Below are 23,106 nucleotides of genomic sequence, written 5' to 3'. Positions count from 1 at the left end.
TTCATGGTGTGTCTTATATGGACATACGACAAATATAAACATTCGGGTTTTGGGGTGTTACAGCTAGCATGCTAAGTTAACATACATAGCAAAATAATGTAATGAAATCATGTACTATATGCGTACTAATGAACATAGCAAATATATGATGTGAAAACAGGAAAGCACGAAAGTAACAAGTAGGCACATGTGTTTCACCCCAAAATGTTTGAAAAACATTAAAAGAGGGGTCTATGTACTCACTTGAGATTGCTCAATAGACTTTAGATATCCACCAAGCAAGCTAGAAGATCACGGATTCAAACGGCACCTAATATAGGTATCTACATTAATAAACGGACCTATCGGAGGATCGGGTAGTATGAGGGTTCGTAAACCAAATGAGTGTGGGAACCCATGTAATATAGTTTGACAAAGCCTACATACTAAAACGAAACTTATCCTAAGTGCTCTTGACCCGTTACGACCCGTTTAGGTAGCTTATGCTACTTTAACGCGTCGTTCGCGTAAAACGCGTTTGGAACACCTAACTAGTCCTATGACAAGTAAAATATGCCTTAACATGTTAAATATTGTTGCCATATCATTTTAGATGTCAAAAATTACGTTACATAGGCTTAAAATGAATTTTGGCGCGAAAAGGGCATTTTGGTAATTTTCCTAAGGCATAAGAACTACTTATCATACAACTACTTAAACGACGTGACCATAAGGTATAACCTCAGAAGGTTATTCCCTATACAACGATGGTCACCTAAAGTGTTTGGTCGGATCCTAATGATCGACCAAATGGGTCGGGTTCGAAAGTATAAGCGATTGGTTAGATCGCTTACCTTTACGACCCTAGACAAGCACAATTCTAAAAGTGACGAGCTAAACATGTTGAAACATGTTTAACGAGGTTTAAAAACAGGTTTGGTATCAAGACAAAGGGTCTTGATACCCAAAAGTAGTTTGGTTACAAAATACATAAGAATACGCATTTTGGCCGAAACTACGACTCGTCACTGAGCCTAGATAACGTGGTAATCAGTAGGTATAGTCACTAGGGACTATAACCATCGTGATTACGCTCACGTTATGAAGTTCAAACGAACTTCGCATTGACCATAAACTGGTCAATGCAGAAAGTCAAACGCAGTTTGACTTTAACGATAAAAACGAATGAAAAGCATGAAAGAATACTTACAAAAGGTACCCGCAAGATTGATTTTCCAAGTATTTCTCAGGTATGAAGTGTTTTACACTCCAACTTAGAGAAAATCTCAGAAATCAAGTGGGTTTGAAGTGAAATGGGTTGGGTTTATATAGGCATGGCACAACCGTTAGGATCGTTCGTCGAGAAACGTGCTTCGATCTAGGCCGTACACATGGGCCCCTTGTTTTGCAAAACCATTGGAGCCCCTAGTTTAAGCCCATGGTTTGATAAAAACCATTTGCAAGTGGGTTTTGAGTGTATAACAACTGTAAACAGCTGTTAAAACTGTTTTTTTTTGCAGATCTGGGAGGGCCTCGTGGCCCGCGTAAGGTTCAACCATATCCTACCCGGCCCGCCTGGGCATTACAGACCATCAACAAGTTTCAAACAATGGCAGTTTCAGTCCCTGTTGGTGTTTAAAGCCATTTCCGATATGTTTAAGGCCCGTCAAGCCAACTTTAAGGCCCTAAGATGATGCTTAAACATTGTGGACATGAAACATGCTCAAAAATATGCCGGATGTCGGTTCGTTTGGTCGTACGATCGCGATGTTTGCTTAATTACGACGAAATGCGCATAAGCGCGAAGAACGATCCAAATTGCGCGACGAATGGATTTTTCTTATGCCAAACACTAAAATAAAATGTTTTAATGCTTACATAAATTTTTGGATGTCCGGATGTATTCAGAACGTAAGTTATGCGCGAAAATGCAAACTTATGCACTTTTTGACGCTTTTAGTCCCTGAATGAGCATAAAGTTTATTTTAGCACACCGAACCCCTCAAAGCTTATTTCTAAGCTATGTAAAGGATATTTAGGGTGTGTTTAACTTATGATCATGTTTCGGAATGTTTGTTACAGTTCAAATTGGCATACTTTCGCAGTTTGTCAACTTTAGTCCCTGTAAGTGAATAAACTTGATTTTGTCATACCAAAGCCTTCAAAACTTATTTCTAAGTTATGTAAAGGTTATTTAAGGTATGTTAAGTATAAATTGATGTTCCGGAGTATTTGTCGTGTTAAACTGATTACGTTTACGCATCAGTTTGCGTGTAACTCTTCAGAAAGCGATATAGAGTTTAAAATCGAATAAAAACCAAAACATGAAAAACATCAAACATAAACAAACAAACATGGGGATCAAATAACTTTATTTCATTGATAACTGAACTGTTTACAATGATTACAAGCACATATGTCACACCATGCCTTACAAGCCAAGCTCATTGTCATGCTTATCTGAAAAAAAATAACTAACTATATCTTCCAGACAAAGATAAAGATGCCATCAAACGTAAAGACATATGATGGTTTGGAAGATCTTGAAGACCATCTCCAGGTCTTCACAGGGGTTGCTACAGTTGAACGATGGAATAATGTTGTGTGTTGTCACATGTTTATGCAAACCCTCATTGGGCCAGCCAGGTTATGGTTCTGTGGTCTCCCCACTAGAAGCATAACATCTTTCAATGACCTACACAAAAGCTTCATAGCTAACTTCACCCCTCAGAAGAGATGCACAGGGATGCAACCGTCATGCATCAGATTCAACAGAAAGACCATGAGGACCTTCGAGCATTCATAGAAAGGTTCAAGAGGGAAGGATTGATGTACAGTTGGGCAACTGAAAAGATGAGGGTATTAGCCTTCATGAACGCCATAAAGCCCAAGAAGCTTCTAAGAAGATTCCACGAAAACAATCCCCAAATGATGGAAGAAACTTTCGAAAGGGCAGAATCCTTCTTAAAAGGTGAAGAGGCTTTGGAAAAGCAAGCCTTCAAAAAGAAAGAACAATGAAGCTGGAGGGAGCCACCTCCCTCGTCTAAAAGGTCAAGATTCTAACCCTTCGTAGATCGACGACCATTTAGGTCCTACGAAGGAAGAAGATTCGAGGATAGAGGAAGATCTCCCCGTCCAAGCAAGAATCATGACAAAGATAAACACATCTTTACTCTCCTCACCAAAACACCCCAAGAGATCTTATCAAAAAAGGAAGTCAAGTACAATTTCCGACCTCCTAAACCCCTCTCAAAACCTTCCAGCAAAAGAGACACAAGCAAGTTTTGTGCCTTTCATAATGATACAGGGCATCACACCAATGACTGTTTCCAGCTAAAGAGGATAGAGGAAGATGTCAAATCGGGGGAGCTGGCTGGCTCACCTGGTAAAGGAAATATAAGATAAGGAGGGGAAGAAAGAAGTCAGTATAAACATGGTGTTGTCAGAAGAAAAACAAGAATGAAAAAGAAAAGGACCACACCATCACCATGTAACCAACGGTTCATTTGCTTCCTATGAATTGAGTTCGAGCCGAGCTCGATGTTAGACCCCCCGTAACGGGGCGTTTTTTTTAAAAAAAATTGCAAAAAAACGCCGGATAACGCCGGAACCCCCATTACATGGGGCGTTTCCGGGCGTTTTTTTTGAAAAAAAATGGCTCCGGCGTGTTTATTAAAACGCTGAACAATGGTTTGAATGCCCAATCAATTGAGGACATGTGGGTTTAGAGAGAGAGATGGGGTTGTGGCCGGATTTTTTGGCCGGATTTTTGGCCGGATTTTCTGGGTTTGCAGAAGGGAAGAAGAAGGGCATGAAGAAGAAGAAGAAAGGTTTTTTTTTTAAACTTTGATATTGACACTTAGGCCCCTATACTTTTAAACTTTATTATTTTCTGTTTTGAAACATTAGGCCCTAAAGTAATTTTTTAGTATTGTATTTTTTTAATTTTCTGTATTTTACTTTCTGTTTTTTATTTTCTGTATTTTTATTTTCTTTATTTTTAAGTTCTGTTTTTAATTTTTTAGTATTGTATTTTTTTATGTTTTAAATTAAAAAAAATAATTGGGAAATGATTGCATGGGCATTATTTGAATAATGCCCCACTACACCATTTTATGGTATAATGCCCCTTGCTGACTGGGCTGCCACATGGCGTAAAACGCCCCATGGAGGGGGCATTATAATGTTTAACCATTACGCATGGTCTTAAAGCCCTACAATTTAACTCCCTCTATTTTATTTCAGTTAAAAATTTGGTTGTTACACAGTTACACATCACATATAAATGCTTGACATGCTCATATAACTTCATTTTCTTCCCGAGCTCTAATGGCGTCTTCTTCACCGCGGTCTTCTCCCACCGATAACCCGCAACTTCTTCCCCTTTCCGACGGCCACTCTCCTCTCTCCTCCGTCATCTACGGTAATCTCACTCACTCACTATATCAACACGCACATGTAAATCAATCATCAGTAATTTCGTTCGAAGCGAACGTATGTTCGAATTAATTTGTATGTTTTGAACCTATTTTATCTGCAATTTCATGTATCTGACTGCATAAAATGTTCCGTAACAATGTTCTGGTTAGCTACAGACACTAGATCTTGTATGCTTCAGTTAACGTAGCGTAAGTTTTTTGTGTGCGATAATGAATTTCGAGAACGCCGTGCTGTACGGTTTATTATACGAGAATTACCTGCACTGAATGCTGATTGCCTGATTCTAGTTAGGTATTATTTAACCTAGCGGAACTTTTAGATCAATTTGTATGTTTTGAACCTATTTTATTTGCAATTTCATGTATCTGAATGTATAAAATGTTCTGTGACAATGTTCTGGTTTGTTACACATACTAGATGTTGTAGAATTTTGTTAAAGTAGAGTAGTTCCGTGCGTGCTATAATGAATTCCGAGAACGCGTTGCCGTACGGTTTACTATATGAGAATCATCTGCACTGAGTGCTGATTGCCTGATTCTAGCTAGGAATTATTTAACCTAGCGGAAGTTTAGATCAGTTTTCGTTACAATTCTGATGAAATTAAAAGGCATTCTTGTGGATGCTAATTCAATTGGTGTGGAATGGTATAGGTAAACTTATTGTTTTTTTCTTAGATTTAGAGATTGCGAAGAAGTTTTGATACAGTCCATGTGATTAGAGAGTGCCTTGCTGTGCTAGGGTTTTGACTTTTGATGTACTGGACTGTTACGATTGTTTGCGTTACTCAAGCTGTAATGCTTGACTAAACGCCCCATTCAGCACTTTCTGTTGGATCTCTTTATTTGAAAACTGGAATTAAGTTGGATACATTACAATGTTCTGTTTCTCAGAAGTATATTTTGTGTTTGGATGATATGGTAGCATTGTCAGTTATCAGATTTTTGATCTCTGAACCAGCCAATAATTACTGTTTTACGCCTAATGTTAGCTCTGTATCCATACATGTCTATATATTTAACTCATGCTTAATAAGGAGCACCATCACATAATTAATTAAACCGATAAACTTAACATATAAACTGGATGAGAGCTAAACATCCATCATAAATCAACGGTGAACTTATTGTATTATGCTTTTCATTACTTTGTATTTTTGATTGAAGGTGTTATTCTGTTAATGGTGTACTCTAGCCTTAGTTTTTCTTTAACTTTAAGTGAATAGATTAAAATTCATAAATGTGATTACTGATTTGGTGTCTAATTCTCATGGTAGCTAAAGGAAAGAGGTGAGCTGGTTTAGTTTAGTTAATGACGATACAAATAACTTTGTTTAGTTACATAGTTTTATGCCAAATGATAGCACATCAAGGAATTAAAATTGTTAAGAGTGCCACAGTTTTGATTCTTTCATCTTAGTAATGAAACTCATCAAATTGTATCCCCTTCATGTATGTGGCAGCTTTATATCCGTTAATTTGAATGGTTTTGTTTCCGTCACAGTTAAGAACTTGAACATTCTTATGCAATTGCAGAGCTTTCGCAGCAAGTGCAGACTGGAATGGAGAATATGCTTAAGATGATTAGGTGAGTAAACAACGTTAGGAAACAGATAATAACGTTATAGTAATGGTCTAAACTCTAAAGCTAGTCAATTAGTTTTGGGATCGTGAAAATGCTTCTTGCCAAGAATGATGTATATTATGTGGTGGCTCTTGTTATCTCTTCAACACCCCTGCTCAGACTCTGGTGGCTTTCGTTCATTAGTGTATGTTACTTATATTATTCTTTTCCTGATCTTTGTGCATAATTCTTTTTATACACAGTGAAATTGATCAAAGCTCGGGTGGTATAATAGAAGACATTGAGAAATGCAAAGACTCAGCTCTTGAGAGAAAAAGAACTTTAGAGGAAGACAAAGAGCGATTCCAGAAAGCAGCTTACTCTGTTTTAGACATGCTGAACAACAGAGAGAATAACTAGAGTTCTGGTAAAACTTTTACTTTGAAAACTTCTTTTAATCTTTCATGAAGATAAACTTGTGAAAAATGTGTTTAAGGCTCACTAGATTATGTAGTGGTGGCGTTGATAACCGAAAGACAAGGGGCACATGCACTAATCGGCCTTTGTCCCGATTGTTGCCGAGTGTTATGTGCCTTATGTCCAAGGCTTGATGCAAACTGGAAGCGGCCTCTCTATTCCTACGGGTCTTACCCTCCTCAGACCCTACCTTAGCTTTGCTATTGGTGGGATTTACTGAGTATGATGATGATGGATTATGTAGTCATTTGATTTTATATTCTGCATACTTATTTGCACACAACATCCTACATACTTATTTGCACACAACATCCTGTATAAATTCGATATTATACGTATCACCTAAAATTTTATACCATTTTGTATAACATATATTACTTTTTTAAAGACTTAACAACATCTTATATGTATTTCCTTGAGGAATTTACATCTCACTTTAACTTTCCATTTAGGAATTTGTCCAAAAATGTTTCCATTTAGGAAGTTCGACATCCCAATTGTGTTTCTTCGTGATTTTTTTGAAAGTCTTATTGCCACCTAAGGACTAAAATCCGAACATGTTTAGTACGCAAGGATTTAGCGTCCCAACTAGTTTACCATTTAGGGAAATATCCCATATGCACTTGAGGGTGTACATCCTAATTCCATACAAAAAATATTAGACAACTTAACTAGGATATTCTAGCATGTACAACAAGACCACTTACACATTTACCACCAATACGTCGACTACTTTTTAACGAAGCACAATAACTAGCAAAGCTATAAGTCTATAACTAGCATGAATGCATGATACATTTAAACGAGATCATCATAAAACCAGTTAGTTACAGAATCTGATACAAAATCACATATGTTCTTGCATATCCCGTTTGTAAAGTCTGTGCACTTACATTACATGGCACCGCACCACACAATTAGGCTATTATACGCTCTAATTAATCAAATAGGGTCTTATGTACACATTTCTATCCACCACTTTATTTTATATTATATCCATTTAGCCATGTCTTGCCACTTTGAGTGAGTTTATACTCAAATCTCATAGAATCGCTATTTCTCAAACCAACACGTTTGTTACTAAACTCGTCAAATTTGAGTTTACCACCTACAACAAATTTTGATCCCTGAATGCTGGTGGATGTATATTAAACATGTTTAAACCAACTTTGACTAAGTTGGTCAACAATTTGAACTCTTTTTGTGCAGAGTTTATAATAATATGGCCACTTCACACTTTTGGCCCCTCAATTTATCCTTTTCAACTTCTACTAATTTCAAATTTTCTTCATTTTAGTCCTCATTTGACGTTTATTTATACTTGGAATTTAATTAAAATCGCCACCTATGCAGTTAATATGGGTGATATATCGGTTATATTGGTCATATCGGTCCTTTAGTAAAATGTCGGTGTCAAATATCGGTCAAAATATTGGTACCGATATTATCGACGATATTGACCGATATATCACCGATGTTTGACCGATATAACCGATATATCACCGATATCTGACCGATATATCACTGATATATCACTGAATTATTGGTATTAAATTGCTATATATATGAATTCTGCATTATATTAAAATTACCGATATCTCACCGAGATAACCTATATTTCAAATATCGGTCCTTGACCGATATCCAATATTTTACCGCATTAACTGCATAGATCACCACAACATAATAATACATTAATAGTGAGTTTGATAACAATTCACGACAATATTTCAATTTTTACAAGAAAATATTGCATTTGGATTTGTATATATTACATTGTAGAAGTTAAAAGCAACTTCTTTATCTGAAAAAACACTTAAAAATTATATTTTCATGTATTCAAGATATAAACAGGTGGTCATTCTCTCTTAAAGCATTAAGATCTTCCACTTGAGACCCATCAGCCAAGAGAACTGTAGTTCCTCTTTTCCCGAACTTCTTCTCTGCATGACAGCATAACTCCGTTATAAAAACTGAAGAAAGTTATTTTTTTCAAAATGGAAATCCATCATGTTCGCTTTAAAAAGTTTACCTGCTAAGTTCAGAAGGTCTTCTACTGAGTCTGGCAGATGGACAAGTTTTCCTGTCCTTTTGCTATCTGTCGTTCCCTCATGTGGATGATAACCATGGATTACCACCCTCATGGGTAATGTGTTTATGAGCACAGATGTGGGTGTTCCTGCAAATTGTAGCATTAAGTTTTATAAGATTATATAGTCTATTGGAAAATGAAAAGCTAATGAAACTGGGACATCTACTTAAGGCACACACAATTTAGTGTAGAAATAAGGCAAAAATTGTTTGGGTTTTGATATTCTGTGGTATTACTATTAGAGCCTGGTTATACAAGTATTTATCATTCAACTGCTTGTTAAGCTAGTTTCAGGCTTCAGCCACCCTATTGTGCTGGTGAATCTTCTTAGAAAGTTCAAAGGTCTCATACAGTCATACATCTTTATTTCTGAACTTTATTGAAGATCAGTAGATCACTAACCTTCTCTATCTTCTTGAGTATAATTGGATGGTTCACGGTTTTCTGATTCGTTAACTGGTGTGGTTTGCTGCAATGAGGATACAGAGAGACCTGTTAGTTTAAGTGTGTGTATATATATATATATATATATATATATATATTTACATAGGGTAGGGTTCATGCGAGACCTAGCATTTAGGTAGAGAACCCGAGAACTAGTGTGAACACAAACAAAATAAACCAAAACAATAATAAATAAATAAATGCCCACCCCCACCACCTAAAAACCTAAACACCACCCCCCAAATACATTAATAAATATGTTTTTTTTTTATTAATAAAAGGCGTGATTTTAATGGAAACAAAAATTGTGTGTTTTTTAAGCTTTTTTAGGTAGTTTTCTTTGTGTTCACACTAGTTCTCGGGTTCTCGACCTAAATGGTAGTTCCTAACGGATCCTCACCCTATATATGTACAGGGGAGGGTTTAAAGGAGAACGCTAAATATTGCGAGAACCATAATGAAAAAACCGCAAGAACCTGGTAGAAAACAATTCAAATTCAAAATTTTCTTTTATACTTATCATTATTGTTCGAATACAATATTAGAAATTAAATCTACATATTTAAATTTACATGTATTCGTAAATAAAGAAAATTTACACACGTGTAAGTTTGCCATTTTCCCATGTGTAAATTTGTTGTATTTACACATGTGTAAAATATATTTAGCATTCTAAATATATTTACACTGAATTGCACTGTGAACTAAAATATGAAGCAACTGTGTTGAACATTAGTAATTACCTCCATATTCAAGTCCAAAAGAAGCTCTGCCAAGAATGGCATTTCATCTTGCACCTCCTTCTTTAATTCCTTAAGATACTGAGAATAAACATGTCAGATTTAAAAAGAATTAGGCACTTTAAGAACTGCATCTTCATTTTAAGTAGTTCAGAACTTCAGATTTATTAATAGTTCTATAGTTTCAATCTAGAGATATATCTTAGCAAGTGTTAATTCACAACCTCTGTGAAGTTGATCATTATTCTCTTTTTATCTTCATCAAGCGACTGCACCAGTTGCTTAAAACGATGATGGCTAATTCGGACCACCTGTGAAAGTTTCCTGCTTCTCACTGTGAAAGGTTGGGGGATGTTGAAAAACACCCCAATTTCTCCAAACATATCCATTGGGCCTAGTTTGATCAAGCACTGAAACATAAAAACGGATCTTGCTTAATGTTGTAGGATCAAATACACCCTCTTTTTATCCTTTTTAAATTTTATCAGTTTTTGATCCATTTCTTGCTATTTGTTATTTTGTTATGCATCATAGACATCACTATATTAGACATGATGCTGCTATATTGTTCCAGCACAATGGGTTCTATTTAGAGCTTTATCATTGAATGTATCGATACCCATTGCAGACTTGTTTATACACTGTCATGCGAAGGACGTTTGATCTTGCTGAAGAATATCAACCATTGGATCTATATGGCTTTTGAGGTATGTAAAAAATTTGAAACCTTTGTTGTGCTGAAGAATTATACATTAGATCAGCTAGGTTTTCGATTCAATAAGAAAATATTAGGTTCGTTACATTTACAATCTTGTTGAAAAGGGTTACTACCAAGTTAATTGCATTAATCTCTTGTTGTGTTCTGCAACTTCTGCGCGTCTGATTATTATTATATATACATATGCTGGTATTTTGGAAATGTATGCACATGAAATTGTTAAGAGTGCATATCTGCAGATTTCTATCTTCATGTGCCCAATAAGAATTAAGAAAACTACATACATACATACCTGATCCGTTCCATTTTTGTGTATCATCACCTCCTGGAATTCATAGGTTATTAGAATTCAAGATAGATACACTACGTTAAGTATGAATTTGAGTTGGGAAAGATTATGTACCATTCCTCCAGATACTATAATATAGAAATCTGTTGGTATCTCGTTTTGTAGTATAACTTCAACCTTGGGTGGGAAATATTCTGCTTTCAAGTCTACAACCTGCAAACAGAAACCGCAATAGATGTGTGTTATAGAGAATTAATCACTGTCCAGTGCTTTGATGGTTGTACTGTACAACAAACAGATTGTACCAATTGTCTGCTAAGGTCTTCTGAGATGCCTTTAAATAGATAAGTCTTCTCGACGGTTTTTCGGAATAGATGCTGGGCAATGCTAGATCTAATCGCCTTAGGTAGGTCCTCCAGAACTTCTTCTTGCTGTAGCTCAGCTGTCTTGAACTTGAGTTGCATGTGAGCTAACATCTGCTGTTTCAACCCTTCTGGAAGTCTGTTTTTGCTTGCGTATCTTAAAATCTCATTGATCGAATCTCTCTATTAGTAGGAAAAAGTGGATTAGACTCATTTGACATGTTTTATGTTGAGGATTCTACATAACGGAAACCCACCCGTTTAAAAGTAAAGGGTCTTCATTGCCACAACGTAACCCATTAGCATTAGGAAAACAAAAACTTACCATGATAAAAGTTCTGACAGCACCATGGACGATTAGATTGGTCATGTTTCCAATTAGATAAGAAGTGAGACCGATGTTGAACAGCATGTAGAAGATATTGAACACCTTCTCCCCTGTATTTACTGCATGCAAGTCTCCATAGCCGACTGTTGTAAGCGTCACAATTGACCAATACATCGAATACGTATATCCAAGCCAAATGCTTCTATCCTCAAAGTTTTCAATTATAGATCCAATCCATGTATCTTGTGAGATATGATGATGAGCGGCTATCCAGTAGTAAAAGCAGGCAGCTGAGTGCACTGCAAAAAGCGTTACCTGTGGTAATCCAAATCATAAAGTTAGTCTAGACATGGTAATCTTGACCCGTGTACATATAAACGGATGGGTTCGGTTATAGGTCAAGTAAACGTAGTACTAACACATATTAGTTTGATGGTTCTTGTCATGAAGTAGCTGAAGCGTGTATCTTTCTCTAGTCTGTTCAGAAAACAAATCCCCGTTAGGTGAACTTTTGTTCCAAACATACTAAATTTATGACAAAAAAATAAGTTTTTTTGTTGTCTGTACCTTGAGAATAGCTCGCTAACACGCCTTAGCCGCCAAAGCCTTAACAAGTTAAGAAACCCAAAAACATCCCCACGGTGCAGCTTTCCGGTCAAAATTCGGTATATCGTTTGAAATGGCAGTGTTGATGCCACATCCATAGGGAACATCATATGTGTGACATACCTGAAACACACACCAAGTAGAAATCGTCCATTTTTATTATTTTTTTAAACCAGATTATTGCTTTAATTATGATTATAAACACAATATTGTTACGATAATCGTATGCCTTAAACTAGACTTGGGGTGACTTTCAAACCATTTTAGCTACACAGTCCATATCGGTCCATTCATAAATAAACGGCATGGACCAAGAAATAGATACCTTGTGGCTATCTTCTTGTGCTCATCAACAAGCAGATATGTTGATTTATCCAAATACGCGACGAAGAAAGTTACGATGATATCAGTAGCAAAAAAGAAGTCAACAACCAAATCGACATAGAGGAGAGATCCTGTAGCCACCTTCTTGAAAGCTAGCTCAAAGGGGGATGACCATGCTGAGTATATAACCAATAGCACTAGAAATGCTTGCCACCACCTGCATCCATTTATGAAATCAAGAACCTAGTTAATAGACACCTACATACATTTGTGAACCTACAAACCAAACCACCATACTAAGCTTTTTCAATAATAATCAATTCTCAGTTCAGTTTGGTTCAGAATCTGACCAACACTAGTAATTTACGTTGGAAGAGTGGGTAATTCTTTCTAATTTGTGTATTGAGAAATAAGATATAATGAAACAATGGAACTAGATATTTATTTAGGAAAGCACTTTTGTTAAAGAAAAAATGTATCGATGTATTCATTCTCGTTAACATACTAGTATCTTAACTACAAATAACTCACGCACTCACTAAATCTACTATTAAATCTGCACCAATGTTCACACCACGCCTTCACTACAGGACTATAACCCTGAACCACCAGAGGATTAACACCTTGATGCCATTGGCTACATGCCCTTCTGTAATTACATACTTAGTGCTGCTGAATCTATGTAAACGAAGATTTGAAACCATAGACTGATTTGTAGGAATGGTTTTTATACTTGGCAATCTTTTTAATGTTCTGATCAAACAATCAGTGCCATGAAACATTTGTTAAATTTCACAACCACCTTCCTTCTACTTCGATTAGAAATTTCCTCTATAACCAAATCAGTTTCCTAAACTCTGTTATTCACTTCCCTCCATAGTTTGATCGAATTGCTATGACGTAGGGGTGCCATTGTAGAAGGCGTTGCTCTGGTTTGGCCACCACCTGCATCCATTTATGAAATCTCTAACCTAGTTACAGACTCCTAACACAGGTGTCTACATATTCTTTCTCAACCAACAGACCCAAACATTAACCATACTAAGATAAGTCACGATGCCAAAACTAGTTGCTTAATTTGTAAGAGTTAAGTTCACGTGCAAACAGACTTATCATACAAAAGTACGAAAGATATGAAAAAAAAAACGTGGTGACATTTTCGTAATTATTTGCTCGTAGGGTTATTATCAAAATTACTCTAAAAATGCTCTTGTAGGGTAATTTTGTAAAAAGTTCTTGTAGGGTAATTTTGAAACTTGATTTTGATTTTTGATACACTTATAGAGTAATTATGATAATCTACAAAATTACCTTATAACATCAAAATTATCTTACAAGATCAAAATTACTGTACAAGATTATTTGTGGAGTAATTATGATACTCTACAAGATCAAAATTACCCTACAAGAACATTTTACAAAATTATCCTACAAGATCATTTGCAGGGCAATTTTGATAAATACTCTACGAGTAAATAATTACGAAAATACCACCGCGTTTTTTTACCTTTTCACCATATTCGTACGTTTTGTATGATAAGGGTATTTGTATTTGATCTTTTGTCTAATTTTTAATATAATTATGTCTTCAACGAAATTCATATCAGTGTCGAGGAAGAAAAATAAACATGTTCACAACAGGTTTTCGGTCGATACCAGTTCAGTTCGTTACAGTATAGGTATGATACAGGCACTTGGTATAGCAACATAAAGAGAAAAACGAATAATGGTATTCATGCTGGTATTATTGGGACGGTACCGTACATTTGGAATTTTATAAAGCATTACATCATCATATGATTAAAATAAGGAAAAGGATAAACGGCGTCGATGTATACAAAAAAAAGAGTTAATTACTGTTTTTGTCCCTGTGGTTTGTCAAAAATCACTATTTCAGTCCATTAGTTTAAAAATTGTGATTTCAGTCCCTGTGGTTTCACTTTCGTAACCGTTTCAGTCCCTGTGGTTTCACTTTCGTAACCATTTCAATCCATTTATTCTGTTAGTACAGGGACTGAAATGGTTACGAGGTGGACTGAAATGGTTATGAAAGTGAAACCACAAGGACTGAAATCGCAATTTTTAAACTAATGGACTGAAATAGTGATTTTTGACAAATCACGGGACGAAAACTGTAATTAACTCAAAAAAAAAAAAAAAAAAACGAAAAGTGGGGTAGCTTTGATAACGTGTATGTTTGTATGTTCGATTACTTGTACTTTATATTTGTAACTCGATTTCGAAAAAAAATAAAAGACGCAGATAAAAACAGACACACTAAAAAGATACTTAATTGTCAATAAGACTTTATTTTCAACAAAATCTATGTTGGAGTGTCAAGGAAAAAAATAAACATGTTCACGGCAGGCTTTCAATCGGTACTAGTTTGATTCATTACTTTATTGGTAACTGAAGGATAAAAAATGAATACCGATATTAAACTAATATTGTTGGGACGGTATTATGTATTCGGAAGTTCATAAAGTATTACATTCAGTGGCGTAGCCAGGATTTTTTTCCTACGGGTTCGGAAATTTTCGAGGGACGAACGATCGATTGACTATAACTAAATTTTGGCTTTTTCTACGGGTTCGATGTTGAAATTTCTACGGGTGTGATGTCGAAATACACGTATATATAACACTAAATTTTTTTGGTATGGGTACGTCTCTATGTACCTATGATTACATTATACTATTATTATTATTATATTAGAATAATAAAAAGGGTAATGTAAATTTATGATTAAAAACATGAAAAAAAAAGAATTGTTATATAGCTTTGATAACATGTATGTTTGTATATCGATTAGTTGTACATTGCCACTCAGGGTCGGCCTAGGGGTTGGATGAGTCGGCCGAAATTTATTTTTATCCAAACATCTATCTCATGTATATATACGTTGACCAATATCTAATATCCAAACATCTATCTCATGTCTCTCTATAAATATAAATGAGTATGAAAACACTTATATATGGTGAAGGTCAATATAAAATAATAAAATGTTTAGGTTCACCAACATATAATTAGATGCTCACCTAGAGTGTACAAGATCGTACAAAGCATACGCAATGACAATTGTAATTGGGAGCGAGGGTAATTTAGTCATTTATCAAAAGAACAATTCCCTTCTTGATTTTCAAACAGCTATAACTTTTTCATATGTTAATATTTTTTTTAAAAGAATTACACCATATTAACGAGCATTTCATTCTCTTTAATTCGAGCAGTCTATTGATATAGTTTTCTTAAAAAATTACAGAATTTTGAATACTCATTAGTCCATTACGTGATTTTGAATACCGATAACGTGATTGCGCATTCAACATAGACCATTACGTGATTACACTTTCAATATAGATCCTTATTACAATTATGCTTATAACGTAATCACTCGGTATGCTTCACATAAAATACTATAATGAAATCACTTAATCACGAAATGAGTATTCAAAATCACGTAGTCACTTAATAATACATAATCAACTATTGTTACGTAATTACGTAATCACTTATTGTAGTTTTACATTGTATAAAGAAATCACGTAATCACGTAATCGGTATTTGAAATCAAGCAGTCATGTGCTGGGTATTCAAAATCACATCACGTAATGAGTATTCAAAATCATGTATTTTTTTTAAGAAAGCTATAGTAATAGACTGCTCGAATTAAATAAAATGAAATGCTCGTTAATACGGTGTAATTTAAAAAAAAAATATTAACGTATGAAAAAGTTATAACCGTTTGAAAATCAGGGGGTAAAATAGTTCAAGTGAGAAAGGACCAGATACCCTTTCTTTATTTGTTTCTTCAATTGTTTTAACCTTATACTTACGAAAATGCCATTGCCTAATTTTGAATCATTGATCCTGGGAGATCAATGATTGAACTTGTCGCCTACACTTCGTACAAGAATTTTTTTTATACATGATCATGATCATGAAAACATTTGGAGTAAACTGCTAAAATCATCCCTGAGGTTTGACTCAAATTGCTAGATCAGTCCAAAATCAACTTTTTTTGCTAAAACAGTCCCTGAGCCTAGTTTCTGTTGCTATTTCAGTCCAATAAATTAACACCGTTAGAACCTCCGTTAATGAATGGGTAAAACTACTAAATTCGTCCCTGAGGTTTGATTCAAGTTGCTAGATCAGTCCAAAATCAAGTTTTTTGAATTTGTTAATTATAAACTTATTTAGGTATATAATTTTTCTAGACTTGCATTAATTTTTTGAATTTGTTAATTATAAACTTATGTAGATTATAAACTTATTTAGGTATATAATTTTTCTAGACTTGCATTAATTTTTTGAATTTGTTAATTATAAACTTATGTAGATTATAAACTTATTTAGGTATATAAATCATTAATATCACAAGATTATAAACTTATTTAAGGCGGGTCCAGTTATATTTATGTTCGTTGAATAAATCATTAATATCACAAGAGAAAAAAAATGGTAAATGACAGCTTCTTAATGCATCAATACTTGTACCAAATGCATTATATATTTTCTTAAATGTCTTAAAATTTAAGATAAATTACAAGTCTACCCTAAATATATAATTTAAATTTGTGTTTAGTTATAAAAATATAAACAGAATGTAGCTCTTTTGGAGAGCGCAATTTTATTTGACCTGTCTTAAACACTGGTTTGACCCGAACCCGTTTTGACTCAAACCAAAATAATCCTTTTTATGAGACTTGTTCTGGCACGACATGTTGTCCGACCTCACCTGAATGATAAGTATTATTAAATAAGAAACCACTTAATTAAGTAGAAAAAATGAATAAAAGAACTTTATAATACAAATATTAAATTAAAATAATTGATAAATATTAAACATTAAATATTACTATTTAAATAAAAACAAATAAAAATTATGTTAATTTCTTAACATTTAAATTTACATATAATGTTTGTATTTTTCATAACTAAATATTGTTTAAATTAACAGTTGTCTTATTTAAATCCTTAAATAAATACTAAATATTTACATGGTAACAACAACAACAACAACATCAAAATAAAATCAGTATTTAAGGCTGGGCCGGTTAAATTACGCTCTTCAAAAAAGCTACATTTATATTTTTAAAACTAATTTTATTTAAATTAAATTAAGTATTATCTTATTTAAATACTTAAGTATATAATTAGTAAACATTTAATGATAATAATAATAATAATAATACTAATAATAATAATCAAAATAACTAACAAATAATTTTTCAAAATAACTAACAAAAGAATTTTTTCTCTTGTGATATTAATGATTTATATACCTAAATAAGTTTATAATCTAAATAAGTTTATAATTAACAAATTCAAAAAATTAATGCAAGTCTAGAAAAATTATATACCTAAATAAGTTTATAATCTAAATAAGTTTATAATTAACAAATTCAAAAAATTAATGCAAGTCTAGAAAAATTATATACCTAAATAAGTTTATAATTAACAAATTCAAAAAACTTGATTTTGGACTGATATAGCAACTTGAATCAAACCTCAGGGACGAATTTAGCAGTTTTACCCATTCATTAACGGAGGTTCTAACTGTGTTAATTTATTGGACTGAAATAGCAACAGAAACTAGGCTCAGTGACTGTTTTAGCAAAAAAAGTTGATTTTGGACTGATCTAGCAATTTGAGTCAAACCACAGGGACGATTTTAGCAGTTTACTCAAACATTTGAGCATAACATTTTCCAAAGTTACCTTGGTGACACTTGTCTAACTTAAATAACATATGGTTACCTTTTAGTCTTTTATACTTAGGTTGAAGGGAGTGGTTAAACATTTGGAATAGGTAAACTCATCATTCACCCAATCAGACAGTACCACATCAATTCACCTATATTTTGTTTACCTAATGCTCAAAAACGTTGGCGGTGGTTTACCTAATGGAGTTTAGGTAAACTATTTAAAAAAAGAAAAAATGTGTAATTGGTTGAGAAGAATTGGACCCCACCACACACCCTCTCTCTCCCCATTTCCTTCACCTTCATAGAATCGGTGAAGGTTCACCGTATTGCTCCCCCTTGTTCGGTAAAATGGTTGATGGCATTGGTTTACCTATTCGGTAAAGGTGTTTACCGATTAATTATACCGACCACACCCTTCACTCTTACAAATTCATTTTCTTTAATTTAATTTTGTGGTCATTTAACAAAAAGTTTCACTGGACTTCAGATTTGTCTTATGTTTAGTGACTTTTGGTTTAGCCACTGTTTATGATTGAATTGGGGGTGGCTAATTTCTTTTGGACCAATCTTAATCACATAATTGCATTTCATCTTTTATATTTATTTTTATTGTCTTTATTGTTCGTTGACCAAAATAAAATAAAATACTTCCAATAATTCAATGGAAATATATAAAAATAACATAAAATGATCAAGGTTTTGTATGACTAAAATAAAATAAAATAAAATATTTCCAATAATTCGATGGAAATATATAAAAATAACATAAAATGATCAAGGTTTTGTAACTTTTTTAAAGCCATGATTAAGGCCGGGATCACGGATAGCAGATCGATCAAATGGTTATTATGCATTCGCCAAGTTCGATGAGTTTAAGGTTTTTTTTTTCTTTTTTTTATTATTATTTTTCCAAACGTGGCTCCCATGATACTTTTTCTTTTGCTGTGCGTTGTAGTTTTTTCTTTTAAAATACATACAAAATACTGTTAAAACTAACTTTATAGCTAACAGACACGTTAGAATGTTTCATAAAACTATAATATCTTTTATTTGGCTTTTTCATAAAACCTCTAGGAATATATGTGCGACACACACTCGTGCCTGTGTATATTAGGTAAATATATAACTAGTAAAGTTTTTTTTAGAAAAAAGGGCCAAATGTTTATAATTGTCAACTTCAACTATTCTTAATAAAATAAACTATACTAATAAATAAGATAATTTAAGATTGTATAATAAAGTAGTCGTCGGCGTCATCATCATCATACTCGGTAAATCTCATCAATAGCAAAGCTAAGGTAGGGTCTAAGGATGGTAAGATATAGACAGCCTTACCTCTACCCCATAGGAATAGAGAGGTTGCTTCCAGTGAGACCCCCGGCTCGATGGTAGTTTTGTATCAAGCCTTCGACATAAAGGACATAACACTCGACAATTGAGACAAAGGCTAATTAGTGCATGAACTCCCTTGTCTTTCGGCTATCAACGCCACCACATGATGTATGATTAACCATCCCCCTCTTTTAACATTATTTTCACGAAATTAGTAAAATAACGTTAAAAAATTAGTGCACTTTCACTTTTGACCCCGAGCGCCCACACATATATACATTATATGCGCATACCGCAAGCGAGACGTTATTGTAGTAATTTTGATTTTTGGTTGGACACGATTGGTTTATTTAAAAAAATTATTTCTTTTAATTTTACATATTACAATCTAAGATTATTAATTTACAACAAAACTACAAACATGTATAAGAATATGCTTAAATTATCATTTATCTTTTTGTTTTGAAGCGTTGGCATAAATAACGAACTTGTATAAGTTTTGACATGCTATGCTCATGGAAGAAATTTAATAAATAAAAAAATACGCTAGATTGACCGACCCATTTAGATAAAGGTGTTCATAAGTTCGACGTAAAACCTACCCAAACTTGTTTAGGTTAGCTAAAATCCTAGCCTTTGATTTACATCATCAAATCGTAAAATACACTAGTATATTTTCATCATCAATCCTGAATCATGTCCATTGATTACACTTATGTATTGATAATCAAGGGCTAGGATTAGTTCACACAGTTTACTACAAAGGGATTGTTCACAAATGAATCTAACCTTATATATATGTTCACAAATAAATCTAACCCTATGTGTGTGTATATATATATATATATATAGGGGATGGATCATGAGAAAACTAGTTTAAATGAGAAAACCAAAAAATTAACTAAAAAATACCTAAAAAAATACCAATTTTTTTTTTTTACAATTTTTAAAGAAAAATCGCTACTTTTTATGTATGGAAAAAAATTTTCAAAAAAAAAAAAAAAAAAAATTTGGCGTACTGCACATGTGCACTAATACGGAAAGCCTAAACCACTTAACCCACCCCCCACCGACACCCCTCAAAAACCTAAACACCCCCCCCCACCCCCCAAAAACCTAAACCCCTCCACCCCCCCTCCACCCAAAAACCTAAAACTAAACCCTAAACATAAACCCGAAAAAAACCTAAACCCCCCCTCCCCCCACACCCAAAAACCTAATCCTAATCCTAAACCTCCAAAAAAACTAACCCTAAAAGCTAAACTTGACTCAAAAAACTAATTTTAAGCATGTAATGCAATTGTAGTACATGTTATATTGCACATGTGCACTACTATAATAATAGTGTTGAAAACAAGACGACACCATAAATCTTTTTTTATGTCATAAAAAATATGCTCGAATATACTTGAATGAAAGATAAGAAAATTTGTGATCTTATGGTGCCATTTTTGTTTTAAAATGATAACGTATGGACAAATGAGAAATGTTTAAAAAGTTATATATATTTTTTTTTCCAATTTTACCCCTCCTTCATTAAAAGTCCCCCATTCTTCATTAAAGTCTCACTCCCCCTCTTTTTTAGTGGATTTTAGTTAGTTTTCTAGTTTTCTCATTTATATCTAGTTTTCTCATGATCCTCTCCCTATATATATATATATATATATATATATATATATATATATATATATATATATATATATACACGCATTTATCTATTGTGTTAAATAGACATATATTATATAATTCAGAGTTAATTGGCAAAATCGTCCATGAGGTTTGGACACGTTTGTCATTTTCGTCCAAAATGACACTTTTGTACCAAATTGCCCCCAACGTTTGTAACTTTTTGCCATTTCCATCCAAACCAGTAACTTAGTTTATTTTTTCTATTAAGTTGAGGATATTTGGATGAAACTAGAAACTATAAAACCACAGGGATGATTTTGGCAATTTACTCAAACCCCTTTTAATTTCTTTTATTTAATTATTTTTGTTACATATATAATAAAAAAAGAATATACATGGAGTTTTTAGAAAAATAATTTAATAGGTTTGTCACATAATTTTTATAAATTTTCATCCAAATCACTAACTCAGTTTATTTTTTCTGTTAAGGTGAAGGATGTTTTAAATTTTATAAATTAAGACAGAAGTTAATTTACAGCTTCTTTATATAAATCAATTTTATAAAGAGAAAACGTCATTGGTGTGCAACACATAACAATCGATTACAACTTTTAGTATTTATAAGTTGTATAGATAGAAAAAAATTGTAAAACGTTACATATTTTTTAAATGTGTTGAGCACCTAGGAAATATGTTGGTAGAAATAAAATATTTATTTAATTAAGATTATGATGGTAACTAACTAATACTTATTCTGAGTGGCTTGAGTAAAGAAACTTTTGGTTTATAGCATTATAATTACAATTTGGTGGGTAATTTTAAGGTTTGGTAAAGATACGTTGTTTGATAGAGGGGGAGGGGGCACTGGCTTCTGTTTTTCCTTAGGAGCGAATTTAAAAGAGTAGTAGATGACTTACAAACTTGGTACATATGATAAGATTTTTTATTTGACATTTTTCAATAAGGTCACCAGCATTTTAGTTTTATAAAATTTAGAGGTTTAAGTAGATTTTATTTTTATAAAACTGATCTATATAAAAGATTAGAAATTAATTTATGTTTTAGTTTATAAAATCCTTCGCCTTAATAGAAAAATTAACTTAGTTAGTGGTTGGATGAAAATTTATAAAAATTATGTGGCAAAGCTATTATTTTTTTCATATAAAAATTGCATGTATATTCTTTTTTTGTTATATATGTAACAAAATTAATTAAATAAAAGAAATTTAAAAGAGTTTGAGTAAATTGCCAAAATCGTCCCTGTGGTTTTATATTTGCGAGTTTCATCCAAATATCCTCAACTTAACAGAAAAAATAAACTAAGTTAGTGGTTTGGATGAAAATGACAAAAAGTTACAAACGTTGGGGGCAATTTGGTACAAAAGTGTCATTTTGGATGAAAATGGCAGACCTGCCCAAACCTCAGGGACGATTTTGGCAATTAACTCTATAATTCAATAGTATACTTGTTTAGACCTTCAAGGCTACACAAACTCGGTATGTGAAACCTGAGATCGAACTCATTTACTAAATGAATTACAGTTTAAGTTTAAGTTTGAGCTTGAGCTCGAACCCGTTTAAGCTTTGCGCGATTTAATATTTTAATAAGCGAATCTTGAGAACCACTCTCTTAACACCCGTGATCAAAGGTGTGAAATTTGTATCTCTCACACAAGACACAAAATAGAGGGGAAAACAAGAAAAAGTTGAAGATTACATGATATAATTAAGGAGGTTTCTATGTTTGACATGCAATATGTACACATTTTGATGGGTAATGTACAACTTTGAGACATGCAAAGACTATAACTTGTATGGAGATACTTACCGGTACCGGCGATCATAAGGTGCAATGACATATTTCCTAAGGGGAGGTGAATCTCCTCCCACAACAGTTCCAAAAGCCGGCAACAGACTACTCGAAACCGATGCCAAGTTGTTCATGATCTTCTCACTCGAATGTCTCCGGTACAGCAAAGGCACCGGAGATCGGGTTTCCGATGACATTTCTCTCATCTCCGATCAGTCTAGAGAGAGAGAGATGAGATCTAAACTTTTATTTATGATTGTTTAGTT

At 33.5% G+C, this 23,106-nt stretch overlaps 2 protein-coding genes across 2 annotated transcripts; one reads left to right on the top strand and one right to left on the bottom strand.

The window, feature by feature from the left end:
- The first annotated feature begins 4,247 nt into the window (after window positions 1-4,247).
- LOC110886529 lies at window positions 4,248-10,600 on the top strand. The gene is made up of 4 exons (XM_022134341.2): window positions 4,248-4,402; window positions 5,952-6,003; window positions 6,243-6,406; window positions 10,361-10,600. The coding sequence occupies exons 1-3, from the start codon at window positions 4,309-4,311 to the stop codon at window positions 6,397-6,399; spliced, it is 303 nt and encodes a 100-aa protein (XP_021990033.1). The 5' UTR covers window positions 4,248-4,308; the 3' UTR covers window positions 6,400-6,406; window positions 10,361-10,600.
- Window positions 8,128-23,106, bottom strand: LOC110886528 (potassium channel KAT3). Its single transcript, XM_022134340.2, has 13 exons — window positions 22,859-23,106; window positions 12,361-12,576; window positions 11,997-12,158; window positions 11,849-11,906; window positions 11,427-11,744; window positions 11,045-11,284; window positions 10,854-10,952; window positions 10,743-10,775; window positions 9,957-10,142; window positions 9,736-9,813; window positions 8,951-9,017; window positions 8,489-8,635; window positions 8,128-8,399 (listed from the first exon to the last, which is right to left on the bottom strand). The coding sequence occupies exons 1-13, from the start codon at window positions 23,044-23,046 to the stop codon at window positions 8,296-8,298; spliced, it is 1,896 nt and encodes a 631-aa protein (XP_021990032.1). The 5' UTR covers window positions 23,047-23,106; the 3' UTR covers window positions 8,128-8,295.

The sequence above is a fragment of the Helianthus annuus genome, chromosome 7 (genome assembly GCF_002127325.2).
Source record: "Helianthus annuus cultivar XRQ/B chromosome 7, HanXRQr2.0-SUNRISE, whole genome shotgun sequence".
In the NCBI taxonomy this organism is placed as follows: Eukaryota; Viridiplantae; Streptophyta; class Magnoliopsida; order Asterales; family Asteraceae; genus Helianthus; species Helianthus annuus.
The sequence above is the reverse complement of the archived record's forward strand: the minus strand, read 5'-3'. Positions and strand labels throughout refer to the sequence as shown.

Bases quoted from the DNA above. Each gene is read 5' to 3' on its own strand.
- LOC110886528 (XM_022134340.2), bottom strand. From the start codon at position 23,046: ATGAGAGAAATGTCATCGGAAACCCGATCTCCGGTGCCTTTGCTGTAC. The intron at 12,577-22,858 runs GTAAGTATCTCC...AAATGGATGCAG, and splicing joins CCTTATGATCGCCGGTACCG to GTGGTGGCAAGCATTTCTAG. The intron at 9,814-9,956 runs GTTGTGAATTAA...GTTTATTCTCAG, and splicing joins TAATGATCAACTTCACAGAG to TATCTTAAGGAATTAAAGAA.
- LOC110886529 (XM_022134341.2), top strand. From the start codon at position 4,309: ATGGCGTCTTCTTCACCGCGGTCTTCTCCCACCGATAACCCGCAACTT. The intron at 4,403-5,951 runs GTAATCTCACTC...ATGCAATTGCAG, and splicing joins TCTCTCCTCCGTCATCTACG to AGCTTTCGCAGCAAGTGCAG. The intron at 6,004-6,242 runs GTGAGTAAACAA...TTTTATACACAG, and splicing joins AATATGCTTAAGATGATTAG to TGAAATTGATCAAAGCTCGG.